At 44.0% G+C, this 14,972-nt stretch overlaps 1 protein-coding gene across 3 annotated transcripts in view; it reads left to right on the forward strand.

Annotated features, from left to right (window-relative positions):
• The window catches only part of MYO10 (myosin X), a 227,509-nt gene that overhangs the window by 142,674 nt on the left and 69,863 nt on the right, over nt 1-14,972 (forward strand). For all 3 annotated transcript variants that reach the window (XM_047860033.1, XM_047860040.1, XM_047860050.1), the window contains 8 exons: nt 16-162; nt 343-443; nt 554-620; nt 1,343-1,435; nt 1,859-1,927; nt 2,137-2,219; nt 4,954-5,062; nt 7,847-7,927. In XM_047860033.1, the coding sequence (XP_047715989.1) occupies nt 16-162; nt 343-443; nt 554-620; nt 1,343-1,435; nt 1,859-1,927; nt 2,137-2,219; nt 4,954-5,062; nt 7,847-7,927 (750 nt within the window). The remainder of the gene's footprint in view (nt 1-15; nt 163-342; nt 444-553; nt 621-1,342; nt 1,436-1,858; nt 1,928-2,136; nt 2,220-4,953; nt 5,063-7,846; nt 7,928-14,972) is intronic.

Below are 14,972 nucleotides of genomic sequence, written 5' to 3' on the forward strand. Positions count from 1 at the left end.
CCCCCTCTCCTGCAGGCAGAAGACAGCAGAGACTCCTTGGCCATGGCACTTTATGCACGCTGCTTCGAGTGGGTGATTAAGAAGATTAACAGTAGGATCAAAGGCAAAGATGACTTCAAATCTATTGGCATCCTTGACATCTTTGGATTTGAAAACTTCGAGGTATGCTTCTCATGGGTGGGATGCATGAATTTTTTTCTATCCACTTATTGACTTCACTCTCTTCACATGAATACTGGTATTTTTCTCTGCAGATTTTTTTTTTCTTTTTTGCCCTTTCTTCACCTTTGTATGTAATAGGAAGGGCACTAAAGATACGTGTTGAATGGTTCCCCCCCTTAGGTTAATCACTTTGAGCAGTTCAATATAAACTATGCAAATGAGAAACTTCAGGAATATTTCAACAAGCATATTTTTTCTCTGGAACAACTAGAATATAGCAGGTAAGAGCTCGTAGAATTCCATTTAAAAGTAAAAAAAAAAAATAAAAAGCCGTAAATTAGTTTTAAAACTCTATTTTATTATAACTTAGCCCTTTTAAATCTTTCCACAGGGAAGGATTGGTGTGGGAAGATATTGACTGGATAGACAATGGAGAATGCCTGGACCTGATTGAGAAGGTAACATTGTTGCAGGCTTGTTACCAGTCCCAAGGGTGTCCAGCTGGGCTGATTCATATTTATGGGAACAGAATAGCTTGTGTGAACATGCACATCAAAGATGTGAATGTTTAGAACACAATGGACCATTTGGAAACATACATGTAAATGTGCAAGGTTGAATTTTAATAGTTGGCTGCTTCAAACTTATTGTCTCATTGAACAACGTATTTTAGAATCAACAGTGTGTGAATTGGCTTCCCTTGGATTTTAAGTCAGCATCAAAAGCTTCGCCAGCACCAGTAGAATGGACAGTGTAAAAGTTTTGTTCACAAAATTCTGGTGGGTTCCATTTTTCCATGTGTGTGTGGAAATTAAATTCATTGGATGTCTTTATAGTATTCTGAATTTTTTTTTTAACCTTTATTTTGAGAGAGAGAGAGAGCGAGTGAGCGAAAGAGCGCATGTGTGCGCACACACACAAGTGGGGGAGAGGCAGAAAGATGGAGAGAGAGAATCCCAAGTAGGCTCCCCACTGTCGGGGCTGAGCCCTATTCGAGATCATGGCCTGAACTGAAGTCTGACTCTTAACCGCCTGAGCCACCCAGGCGCCCCCTGAATTTTTTTAATCCAAGAAATTTCTATGACTTTTCCTTTAACCACTTACTTGAGAGAGTAGAGAGGAAATATTTTGAGGTCGACGTTCAGCTTTGAATTCAATTCACCTTTCTTCTGTCTTCCAGAAACTTGGTCTCCTGGCTCTTATCAATGAAGAAAGCCATTTTCCTCAAGCCACAGACAGCACCTTATTGGAGAAGTTACACAATCAACACGCTGTATGTCAAAACCTGCCAATTCTTAATTATGTCTGAGTAGGAGATCTGTGGGTTAAGATTACACACAAGCTATTTCAGTGCTGTTGGCTCTCCTCTGCTCCCCACACGTAATTTTCTTCTCAAACCAAAGCTCTTCTCCAATTGCTGGAACTAAATTGAAATCCGTTAAAAGGATAGATTTGGGGCTCCTTGTCAGAATATGCCCACATTCAGTTTATGAGTTTAGAATTTAACATCACTGCTGTGAGGCCAGGTAAGAGCTCCATGGTTTCGATAAAATTGCGTCACATGCTCTGTCCTCAACCTTTGCTCTGTGGTGGGCTTTGCGATTGTTTTCAATATCTCTGGTAGTCAATTCTTTCTGGAGGTCTGTGCAAATCAGTAAGTGAAATTAGGCGCTTGTATTTTTTTTTTTTTTATTAGAATAACCACTTTTACGTGAAGCCTAGAGTTGCAGTGAACAATTTTGGAGTGAAGCACTACGCTGGAGAGGTAACTTCTTGCTTGAGATCCTTGTGGGTATTTGCCTGTCTGGTACCTAGAGAAATAGCTGATTTCAGAAGCCAACATAAATATGTTGAAATGACTTCTTTCATGGGTCTGGTGTTTAAAGGGGATGCATATGACCTGAAATCATTCTTTTGACCGACTGTACGGTTTTTCTTTTTCTTTTTCTTTTTTTTCTTTTTTTTTTAACCCAGGTGCAGTATGACGTCCAGGGCATCTTGGAGAAGAACAGAGATACCTTCAGAGATGATCTTCTCAACTTGCTCCGAGAAAGCCGGTATGTCGGTCTCCAACCCCATATGTCGTTAGCAAGCAAAGCATTCCTTGTGCAGATTTACAAACATAGAAAAAAATCGGTATGGAAGCAGCTTGGTTTACTGTGTTCTTTCATGGGCAATATTTCATTAATAAAATGACCTCGATACAGAAAATAATATGAGTCGCATTGACCACCATTTAATGAGGTACCGTAGGAAGAGCGTATCTATGACGTAGATACTGTCAGTCCTGTTAAGCAGATGAGGGAAGTAGTTTGGGGGGCGGTTCAGGGCCTTGCCCATGAATGCACAGCTAGTTTTGATTTGCTCTGCTTGGCTCAAGAACAGAAGGCCTTGCCCAGGATGACCTTTCTTCTCAACAGGCCGAGAGCTCTGTGTTCAATTGCTTTCATCCTCTGGTCCGAAGGACCCGTGTGTCTCTAGCTGAAGGGATGTCAGGAAAAAACATCCATCCAGCTACAAACTTCCACATGCATTGATTCGTGCACGAATCGTAAATTCACGCCCTTAAATCGGTAGTTGGTTAGCTTAGCTGCTTGTAGGAGGCTGTGTGAGAGAGAAAGGGGAAGAATCACCCAGAGGGAAAGCTTTCGATACTTGTTTCAGATCCAGAGTGAATCTGTGACAGAAACATTTTTATTATCTAGGTTAGGAAAGTAGCACAATTACTTAAAAATCTGTAATACTTTTAGGAATGTCAACCCCATGTGGCTACACTGTCACATAGACTGAATTGAGGTGAAGGAAGCCCACCCACAGGGTCAGATAGGAGTTTAGAAATGGAAGGTATTTCGATTTGTTTGAACTCTCCTGTGTAAAGATTCCCTGTTTACAACATTGGCAGCTATTTTTGCTTTTATTTTTTTTGTAATTTTTTGTAATTTAATGTTTATTTATTTTGAGAGAGAGAGAGAGACAGAGCACAAGCAGGGGAGGGGCAGAGAGGGAGACACAGAATCTGAAGCAGGCTCTGAGCTGTCAGCACAGCCCGACACGGGGCTCGAACTCACAGACCATGAGATCATGACCTGAGCCGAAGTCGGACGCTCCACCAACTGAGGCACCCAGGCTCCCCAGCTGTTCTTATTTTTAGATGAGTTTTCAGCTCTTTAAAAATGGAGATGTTCAGGGATGCCTGGCTGGCTCAGTCAGTAGAGCATGTGACTCTTGATCTTGGGGCTGTGAGTTTAAGCCCCACATTGGGGATAGAGTTTACTTTAAAAAAAAAATACATATATATATATATACACACAATAATAAAAATGGTGGTATTTTCAAAATACCATAGCAATGGTACTTTTCTATCCGCTGTCAAAGCAATTTCTTAGTTATTAGATTTTAATTGATACATTTAAAGATGACCTTCATGTTAAATAAAAGCATTTTGCTGTGAAAAGATCACAGGTGTGGAGGTCAGCAAGGTGACATTTGGCTGGTCACCTCGGTCAAAACGTAAAGTGGGTTTGTGACTGGAGTAAAAGAGTTTCTTTCTTAGTCCAGGTTTGTCTCTGCAAAAATGAGGGGCTTGGGCTGTTGCTTGGTCTATGCTCTTTGACCTTTGACATCTGTGACACTTTCATGGAAACAGAGCTTTCCTCCGAAGCGCTCAAAGCACACTTAGAGAACTTCAAAGAGCACGTAATAGCACCCTGGAACAAAAACGAAAAAGGGATGGGGCAAAGTGAGAGGTGACAGGGCCGCCTTTGATGGTGCCACCTCGGGAGGTGTGGATCCTCAGACATCGTCCCTGCCTTTCCTGGTCTCAGTGAAGCCACTCATCCCCACTCCTCTGCCCAGAGCTGTAGCATCTTCCATGCAAGAAAGATAAAAAGTTATCGGAGGGGCACCCGGGTGGCTCAGTGGGTCAAGCATCCGACTGCGGCTCCGATCACGATCTCGCGGTCTGTGAGTTTGAGCCCCGCGTCAGGCTCTGTGCTGACAGCTCAGAGCCTGGAGCCTGTTTCAGATTCTGTGTCTCCCTCTCTCTGTCCCTCCCCTCTTCACACTCTATCTCTCTGTCTCTCAAAAGTAAGTAAACAAAAAAAAAATTATTGGAAGCCTTTTACTTTTTATTAGTAGGGGCAATTTTATAGAGCTTTTCAGCGTTAACAGCAACAAAGTAACATGATCATTCACGCTGTGCCGGGCACCGTGCTCAGCCTTTTGTATACATTTTCTCATTTCATTCCCCACCCCACCGCCAGCACAGTGGGACAAATTCTTAACTTACCCTCCTTTTGCAGATGAGAAAAATGAGGCCAAGTCAGGCATCTGCCCTGGTCCTGTAGCTTGGAAGAGGTGGGGGCAGGATGGAAACCCTACTGTGTTTCACTGCAGATCTCACTTTTCCCTCTGTGAACTGGTTGGATCTTCGAAATACAGTGAGATGTGCGAAAACATCTCCCTCCTACGGGCAAAGACATCAGGGCTGCAGAAGCATAGGTGGCACTCTGGAAACACAGGGCTCCTTGCTGGCATGCCACCCCGGGTCACTTTCATCCCAATCCGTTTGTCTCCTGCAAGACTGGGGCTCAGAAGGCGGCCACCATTTTTTTTCCCCCAATGCCTAAAGCCCTCGGGCAATGGTTGTTTTGAAATCTTTGGAAGTTGTCTTAGCTCTTCCTGGACTCGATGTGTTACTTTCATCGGGAAAGTGTGTTGTAATTATAGTAATCCAGCCCCTGATAACCGGGTGCGTGTCCCTCATGGCCCTGCTCCTCTCTGCTCACACAGATTCGACTTCATCTATGACCTGTTTGAACACGTTTCAAGCCGCAATAACCAGGATACCTTGAAATGTGGAAGCAAACACCGACGGCCCACAGTGAGCTCACAGTTCAAGGTTAGTCTGTCCTGCTGGCTTTTTATGGGTGCTGTGATTTTAGGAATTGGAAACAGGGATTGGCGTATGTGAGGTCCAGGAAAGCGTTTATTTTATTTTTTCTTTTATGTCACCAGATAGGGCTTTCGAAATAAAATCTACTTTTTCTGAGATGAAAACATGTAGGTTTGTGTTTTTTTGTTTTTGGGGTTTTTTTTGTCTTGTTAAATAGCTACCTATTCTAAGTCGAAGGACTGTTTGGCCATTTGGGGTCACCTTGATTTGTATTTAGAGGCTCGTATGAATATAGAGTGTATTTCTTCCCATGTTTGGTTTTTGTATTTTTCCCGGGTACGTTTACAGTATCATAACTGGGAATAACGACTGAGCAAGCACGCATTTAAATAAGATCCATGTCAGTTACCTTGTCCAGATACCCAGAATTCAGGGAAATAGGGACCATTCCTACTTGTATTTTAAATATGTAGCCATTTTAGAAAGTTTAGAGGTAGAGCATGTGAAGACCATTTTTGAAAAAAAAAATTTAATGTCTATTTTTGAGAGAGAGAGAAACTGGAGCACAAGTGGGGGAGGGGCAGAGAGAGAGGGAGACACAGAATCCGAAACAGGCTCCAGGCTCTGAGCTGTCAGCACAGAATCTGACGCGCGGGACTCGAACCCACGAACCACAAGGTCATGACCTGAGCCAAAGTTGGACGCTGAACCGACTGAGCCACCCAGGCACCCCTGACCATTTTCTGACCTTAATTGTTCTGTTTTACCCCCAAGTAACAAATCCTAATAGGAAGAGAAAGAGAGGCGTATGAGTCAATAGACATTTATTAAATCTGCCTTCAAAGAGTCTTTCACTTAGTTATTCAGAGTTGGATGCATCCGGTGGGGTTCTGTGTGAGGCCTGTTGTACAACGTAGTTGGCAATGAGCCAGATACTCACCAACCTTGCTAACAAAGCTGGATCATGAGATGTGATGGGCAGGCTTGACCTAGGTAGGATATAATAAAAACAGTTGCCATTTGGGGGCACCTGGGAGGCTCAGTCAGTTAAACATCTAACTCTTGGTTTCGGCTCAGGTCATGATTTCACGGTTTGTGAGTTTGAGCCCCATGTTGGGCCCTGTGCTGACAACGGGGCCTGCTTGGGATTCCCTCCCCCGCCCCTTCCTCTGCCCCTCCCCCACTCACACGGTATCTGTCTCAAATAAATTAAAAAAAAAAAAGTTACCATTTATTGTGTATGTATTATGTGCCAGTCACTAATCACTTCACGTATATGATCTTGTTCATTTCTCCCATCTTATAAGTACATACTATTGTCCCCATTTTATAGATGAGGAAACTGAGGTTTGGAGAAATGGAGACCATTCAGGCCCTCTGAGGACTAAAGCTAAGATTTGAACTGTACCTGTCTGACTCTAAAACCTAGGTTTCTAATCCCCCAGTGGAGTTGTTATATTACCTTTTTCTAGAGCAGTGTTGTCTGGAGTTGCCTTGGGAGGCTTTGTGGATATTTGGGGATTAAATTGCACTAGGAATCAAGGAAATGGCAGAGAGCGGTCAGGCCTTCCAGGTAGAGAGACTGAGCAGGAGAAGGAGTCCTGAGGCAGGAACGTTGAGTTGTGTTCCCGGAAGACTGATTCGGTGAGGCCAGCAGACAGAATGTCTCATAGGGAGTTAAATTGGCACCAGAATATATATGAATATATATATATATATATATATATATATGAAGGGCCACACATGCCAGGCCATTTGGTCACCTGTGAGAAACCCTAAAGCTTTCGAACCCAAGAAGTAACTAACCAATGTAGTGCTGTAGATGACCCAGTTTTTTCCACAAAATTGTAAGAAGAAAAAAGAAATGGAGGGAAACCCAGTGGATTAAAAGACTGAAAGACCCTAAGTACAGTACAGGAACCTCATTTGCATTCTGATTTCAAGGAACAGACCGGTTAAAAATTATGAAATTTGAGGCACTTGAGGATTTTTGTATGAAATCTGAGACACCTGCTTCTTTTAAGATTGGAATTAAGGAATTCTGGTTCAAGCTTTTTCGGATGATGATATGGTGGTTACATACAGGTTTGGAAATGTTTAGCCTTTAATAGCACATATGAAATCTTGAGGGATGAACTAAAAACGCCGTTTTCTACAAGGGCTGGGCGTAGGGTGTACTCAGATGGGGATTGGATGAAATGAGATTAGCCATGAGCAGAAGCTGGTGATGAGTGTTCATTACGTGCTCTGTCTGCATTGGGAAATGTTAAAAATTCATCACAATAGCAACAAAAAATTTAAAAAATAATAATAAAGCAGTATTATGGAAGCTTGATCTGCCTGGTGACTTCAGGGTAAGAGTGAATTATTGGTACAGACTGTCATCTTAATGGAAATAATGAATTAGGAGGAAAAAACCTCCAGTGGGACAGTGCATTCAGCCCAGATTTTCTGTACCAAACATCGAAATAGCCCAGAGTTGCTTTCTGGTGGTTAACAGAATATTGTTCCCCCTCCCCCCCCCCCCCCCCAATGATACTCTTCCAATGAAGTGACAAATGAGTTTTGTATATTGTGAAGTAATTTCAGTGACTATAGATTGTAGCACCTTGACCTTATCTTATATGAGGATGACAGTGTTATAACTTAATATTCCATTAATCAGGAAAAAATTATTCCTGTGATTTCTATTGTTTCTTCCTCTTTCTGAGGAGTGCCTGAGATGCTGAGAAATCTAAAGAATGACATAATAAGAGACTAAATCAACATATACTTTTTTCTTTCTAATAGGACTCCCTGCATTCCTTAATGGCAACGCTAAGCTGCTCTAATCCTTTCTTTGTTCGCTGTATCAAGCCAAACACGCAGAAGGTAAGATTTACAGCAGCGCTAGACTGAGGCTGTGTCTTTAAGGACCCCGCCTCCCAGGCACTGTCTGTAAAGCCCTTTCATCATAGAGGGTTGGGAGCATATATGACATTATTATAACCTAACATTAAATAGAAAAATTCCCTTTGTCTCCTGGGCCTACTTCTCTGCTTCTGAATGATGCCATTAAGCTTTAGAGAAATCTATTTAAAAGGAAACCTTGTGAAACCTTCACAATTTTTTTTTTTTTTTTTTAAGGATTTGGTTTGAAATTCTTGGGCAGCTGTCTCTTATGGAAGAGATGGTTGGTGTATGTTTTGTGGTTGGTTTAGTTTTTCATTTTGCTTTCTTGTTAAGCATGATGAAGTGTCTGTATTCTAAATAGCGGTGCTGACTTTTTTAAGGACTCTGACCAGGTAGTCATGCCTAATTTGATAATTCCTGATAGAGCGTCATCGTGTGTTTTCATGGGTAGGCTCTGTGAATTTAGTGTTTTAATGCCATAGCCTGATCAGAAACAATGTGAGTGTTACAGGAAGCTGTCTGAACAAAGAAAATTTAGTATTCAATGTATGTCATTGCTGAATCCAAGACTAAATGGGAAACTAGCCGTAAAATGTTGAAAAATAGAAATTGTCTTGCTTTGGGAAACATCAGCTCTTCGTAATCTCCCCGAAGAGAGGAAAACCCTCCACAAGACAGTAATGTCAGCAGCCCCTCTTGTTAAAAAACTAAATGCTGTTCTCATAAGGCGTAAGAGAAGGAATCTGACCTGAAACTGTTTCTCTTGAGACTTAGGTTATATTCTAGTAACTTTGCTGATACTAGATCTTATTTTTTACCTTGTTTCCCAGTTGCCCTTGACTTACTATTAGTGGTTCCTCATTTATAGTTTAAAGATGTTCATGGGGCGCCTGGGTGGCTCAGTCGGTTGAGCGTCCGACTTCGGCTCAGGTCACGATCTCGCGGTCCGTGAGTTCGAGCCCCGCGTCGGGCTCTGGGCTGACGGCTCAGAGCCTGGAACCTGCTTCTGATTCTGTGTCTCCCTCTCTCTCCGACCCTCCCCCATTCATGCTCTGTCTCTCTCTGTCTCAAAAATAAATAAACATTAAAAAAATTAAAAAAAAAAAAGATGTTCATAAGAACCACGATACTGAACTCTCTGTCTTCTAGGAAGGTAAAAATGGATGCTGCCTGTAAGGACGAGTAACCTGTTAAGTTTGCTATGTCACTATGAGCCCATGATGGTGAGAATTTGGTATTTGTGTGGCATAAAGCAGCCGACGGAGACTGGTCTTACATGGAAGATCTGTGCCTCTGTTCTGGCGGTTTAAAAAAACAGCTCACCTTTCCATGTCTCGAATTTATATTAAAATGTTTTAGATTATCACAGAAAATGGCAGCATAAACAATATGTAGTTTTTGGCCATAACGTCGGAAATTACTAGTTAAAACCTAGCAAGATACCATGCCAGCTGTTTTCTATTTCTCTTTAATTTTTTTTAACGTTTATTTATAATTGAGAGACAGAGCATGAGCATGGGAGGGGCAGAGAGAGGGGGAGACACAGAATCGGAAGCAGGTTCCAGGCTCTGAGCTGTCAGCACAGAGCCTGACGCGGGGCTCAAACTCACAGACCGCGAGATCGTGACCTGAGCAGAAGTCGGACGCTTAACTGCCTGAGTCACCCAGGTGCCCCTATATTTCACTTTATAACCTCAATAGGCAGTTTTTACGATATATATGGACTTCGTGATTTGGGTCTATACATACTCCCAGGAGCTGTGTAACCTCTCTTACTTTTCCTCTTTACACAACAGGGATAATAATACCGTATTTCATCGCTCAAAGAGGCTGTTTGTTCCCAATTTAAGGACTTGGGTACTAGGGGTGCGTTTTACAACTTCTGGCGAGCAATAGTTTAATTGGGAGCGCTGTGCCTTTCTCAGGGGTATGTGTGACATAATCATGCAGGTTTGTAGGCGTCGGTGTCTTAGATTCAGTAAAATGGGGGCCTGCCATATGTCAGCACTGTTATAAGGAGAGAAATTTGAATTTGAAAAACATAGTCCCGCATGTATTTGTTTCCTTTCTTGGGTGACATGGAGTTTTTCCTTGAAATTGTAATAGCTTTTGAAATTAGACCTGCTTGAACAGTCTTCAGCAGGCAGAATATTGAAGAGACTACCTTTTACTGATGTTTATTTTTTTCTTGCTGGGATGTGACTGTCCGTAATTGCTTTGGTTTTTGCATTTAAAGAAAAGAGCCAACCCCACCTCATGTTTCATAAGTACTTCTCACAGTCTTCCCATCACCTGTTCTGTGGCAGAAACTAATTAATACTCACCAAGAGTTGGACCGTAGGAGACTTTGGAAAAACATCTCAGTACCATTTCAGATGCACCCAGAAAGTGAAGGCACAGACACGTGAACCTTCTGGTCTGAGGCCCAAGACGTAGGTGTGATTTTAAGTGCGAAGATGCTAATTAGAATCTGGAAATCATTAATTATGGCTTGCTTAGCATTCATTTGGTTCCACTGAAAATATCTGAGTGCTCCTGTTGATGATGTTATATGACATGTATGTAAACAACCCTCATTTGGAGTTTATTGTGAGCTTTCTTTTGTCCTAAGATCAGTGCTTCTAGAAATCTCATGGGGAAAATCTTGCCAGCCTTTGCCCCATAGAAGAGGAGTGTATATTTCTGGCATGAAGGGATGAGACCGTGTCTCTTACTTCATACCCTTTTCTGGTCATTTGCTCCTTACGGGACCTTGAGAGGATGTATTTGAACTTACGTATATGGAAGTATTTTGCGCCTCATTCAGGAACATGGGTCATAGGTTTGGGCAGATTCTAGAGGGTTCATTTTTGACAACTCTATGACCAGAGGGATAAAGGCAGTGGCCTTCAAGTCTGTGACCTAAAGAAATGTGGCCTCAGAAAAAGTGAAGGAGTTGCCTTGTGCTTTGGGGAGCATATCCAAGGTTACCATGGTGGCCTTGTGAACGTGAGTACACGCTCAGTGGGCCCCAAGCTTGCAGGGCAGGCTGCCTCCCCTCCTTGGCAAATGCGTGAAGCTCAGAGTGGGTCCTTGGGCCTAAAGCATTGGGAAATCCTTTGCTGGAAATATTACAGGGTTTTTGTTACTTGGCACTTTTGTGTTTTGCTTTGAAGGCCAAGTGCAAATGGGGAGAATTGGACTGAAATGCTAGGACATTATGTCAGTTCAGCTGTAATAATTGTGGACTTTTTGTCACGCGCAACATGAAGCTGATCTTAGGCGTTGTATAAAAGACATTTCACTCGCGTTGAGGAATCCTGGGGCTGAGTCACAAGGTGAAGCTGAAAAAGCCTGCCTCTTAGACGATGGAGTATTACTCAGCCGTAAACAAAGAATGAAATCCTGCCATTGGCTAACGACATGGATGGAGCTGGAGTCTGAGGCTAAGCAAAATACGCCTGAGAAAGACAAACACCGTGTGATTTCACTCCTATGTGGAATTTAAGAAACAAAGGAGCAAAGAGAAGAAGACAGGAGAGCCAGGAAGCTCTTGCCCGTAGAGAACCAACTGTTGGTTACCAGAGGGGAGGTGGGTGGGGGATGGGTGAAATAGGTGGTGGGGATTAAGGAGCGCGCTCATGGTTGTGAGCACTGGGTGTAGTAAGGAAGTGTTGAATTGGACACCTGAACCGGACAGAACGCTGGGTGTTAACTATACTGGAAGAAAAATTTAAAATAAAATTGCAAAGTAAGCCCCCCTCCCCATAGGGGGTAGTGAGCAGTCAGTTCTCTGGCTTACACATAGCACTGAAGGATGTAATCTTCTCCTTGACTTAGAATTGTGGCGTTTGCAAGGGGCAGAGTTCTCCATGAGACAGTTTTTAGTTGGCAATGTAGCCTGTTAGCTTTTGTCTATTGTGGCTTGTGAGGCAGTGGTAGTTTCTGGCTCAAAGGGTCCAAACCAACAGCAGATTTCCGTAACAAAGGAAACCTGCCTTGCTTCATCAGAATTTCTCCCCAAGGGTGTCCCAAGGCCTGTGATCTCTCCCCTCTCTCCCCGCCTGGTATTTTAGCAAATAAGTTCTAGTCAGAAGAGTCTGTCATTAACATTCCTCAGAAAAACCCTGAGGAGGTGCAGGACAGAATTAAAGAAGGGAACGGACTGATAAATATCAGGAAAACCTTCGGGGGTGTGAGCACTGGCTGTCTGCAGTTCCCAGGCTCCCATGGGAGGAAAGCGAGGCCACTTCCTGCAGACGATGTGGGCTGTCACTTGTCAGGAACATGGCTGGCCGGCCGTCCTCACCATTCCTTCTGCAGTTGTGAGCTGAGGAGCCCTCGCCTTCCAAGGTGGGGAAGCCTTCGGTTCCTTGCAGCATCTTCTTCAAGCTTTTAACCCAACGTAGCCGCGTCCTTAAAGATTCTGTCAGAGTCTCCTCCAAAAAGGCAGGACTTGGGTCACCTGAATCTCCCCAAGGCCGGTGGCTGGTGGAGGAAGGCTTCTAGCCAAGCTGGCTGCTTGGAGGGAGGTTTTCCTAAGGGAAGAGGGGAAGAGTGAGGAGAGGGGCGTCCATGCCAAGGGAAGGCTGGAGACCAGGCCCCAGGGAAGGGAAACCATGGGGTCTGTGAGGGAGGACTGCAGTCATATTTGCTGGACTTTGGAATATCTGGTGGGAGTACAGAGCGGGAGGCACAGGGTTAGCCTGACCATGGTGGCTTGTCTGGAAGCACTGTCTGTGTACCCTGAGACACATGGACGTATCAGCCTTCTCACACAATCGTCTTTCAAAGACTGGAGAGGATGCCGTGCTTTGCACTTCAATGAATCCCGATGACCTGTGTCCCTCTCTTTCATGGTGCCACCATTGATACCAGACTAGATTCCCCAGTTGGACGACACTGGAGACAGGCTGGGACCGCACAGGAAGTGAGAACAGTGTGCAGGCGTTACGAGAACCTAACCCTCTGCTTCCAGAGGCATAATGATTCGATGAATGAATTAATGAATTCGGCACCTGTAGTCCTGGGGGGTTGTATTTGTGTCATCCAGATGCTGCCTGCCATTTGCTTTCTTGTGGGTTTTTTGTTTTTGTTCTTTTTTTTTTCCCGTTTTTTTGGGTTTTTTTTTTTTCAACGTTTTTATTTATTTTTGGGACAGAGAGAGACAGAGCATGAACGGGGGAGGGGCAGAGAGAGAGGGAGACACAGAATCGGAAACAGGCTCCAGGCTCCAAGCCATCAGCCCAGAGCCTGACGCGGGGCTCGAACTCACGGAGTGTGAGATCGCGACCTGGCTGAAGTCGGACGCCTAACCGACTGCGCCACCCAGGCGCCCCTTGGGTTTTAAGTAAGCTCTACACCCAATGTGGGCTTAAATTCCTGGCCCTGAGATCAAGAGTTACCCGCTCTACCCACTGAGCCAGCCCTCCCCCCCCTTTTATTTTTTAAACAAAGACCAAACATTTCTTTAAAAATGCTGATGATAATGTGGCATATTTCCTACCTTGAATTTTTGTCCTGTTCTTCCTGTATCTCCTGTATCTCATTTTGTTCATCTTCTGTCTCATCAGCCTTACTGAAGTTTACGGAAGCAACTTTTTTTTTTCGTCTTTGATCTCTCTACCCTAATCTTATTTTTCTGAATAAAGTGTTCCATGCGTACAGAGGATCTTAACCAAGTACAGCTTCATAGGACCTGCCTTGCCCGCCTTTGCGTCCTGCTGCATAGCTCAGTGTTGCGGCCACAGGATGTGCTCAGTAAGTCAGCACAGAATCGAATTGCTAATCCAAGTACATTGTACACCCACTCGCGGTACACGAGGGCTTAACTTTGCCAAAGATCTAGACCTAACTTGCCACTTAAAAAAATTAGGGGTGCCTGGGTGGCTCGGTTAATTGGGCATCTGACTTTGGCTCAGGTCATGATCTCACGGTCCGTGAGTTTGAGTCCCTCGTTGGGCTCGCTGCTGTCGTGCAGAGCCTGCTTGGAATCTTCTGTCTCCCTCTCTTCTGTCCCACGCTCTTGTCACTGAGCGGTCCCCTGGCCTTGGGTTTGCTTCCTCCTCCCTGAGGCGTGTCTGGGGACAGTGCCCGTGTACGGAAGCAGCCGTAGGTATTAAATGAGCCAAGGGGGACACGAAACAGCTGCATTGGACCGTGAGAAAGATTGCACACCCGCGCTATAGGTTGGGGCTAGAGACCGTGCTCAGCATTTTACAGCTCACTCCATCCTCGTGAATGCAAACCCCAATTTATGCTGGACCACGGGGAAAGCTTCCTAAGGCTGTTGCCAGACCTTTTCCTTTTAAGTCCTTGATGTTGTTATGGGATGAACGTTTCTTTCAGTTGTTTTAAAAACTTTTTTAAATGTTTTTATTTTGGAGAGAGAGAGAGAGAAAGCACGAGTGGGGAGGGGCAGAGAGAGAGGGAGACACAGAATCCGAAGCAGGCTCCAGGCTGTGAGCCGTCAGCACAGAGCCCGACTTGGGGCTCGAACTCACGAACCGTGAGACCATGACCTGGGCTGAAATCAGACGCTTAACTGACTCAGCCACCCAGGTGCCCCTTATTTCGGGTGTTTTAAAATTGACTTTATTTTTTCTTTTTAAGTAATCTCTATACCCAATATGGGGCTTGAACTCATGACCTTGAGATCAAGAGTGAGATGTTCTACTAACTGAGCCAGCCAGGTGTCCCTAAAGGTGACTTTAATTTACAGAAAACTTGAGCATATAGCATGGGGTTTCCATGTCATTCTCCATGCCCCTCAACACACACACACACACACACACACACACACACACACACACACACAATTTCCCCTCTTATTAACATGGTACACGAGTGTGGCACGTTTATGATAATTCCTGAACCAGTATTCTAAAGCCTAAAGCTCACATCTCAGGTTAGCTGTGTTGTAAGGCTCTCTGAGCTTTGACATACGCACACTGTCATCCAGTGTCAAAATGCCAAATGTTCCCAATCTACTCACAGTACAATGAACATCTTTCTCAAGTAATATTTTATAAGAACGGGATTGTTT

This window comes from Prionailurus viverrinus, chromosome A1, assembly GCF_022837055.1.
Source record: "Prionailurus viverrinus isolate Anna chromosome A1, UM_Priviv_1.0, whole genome shotgun sequence".
NCBI classification, from domain to species: Eukaryota; Metazoa; Chordata; class Mammalia; order Carnivora; family Felidae; genus Prionailurus; species Prionailurus viverrinus.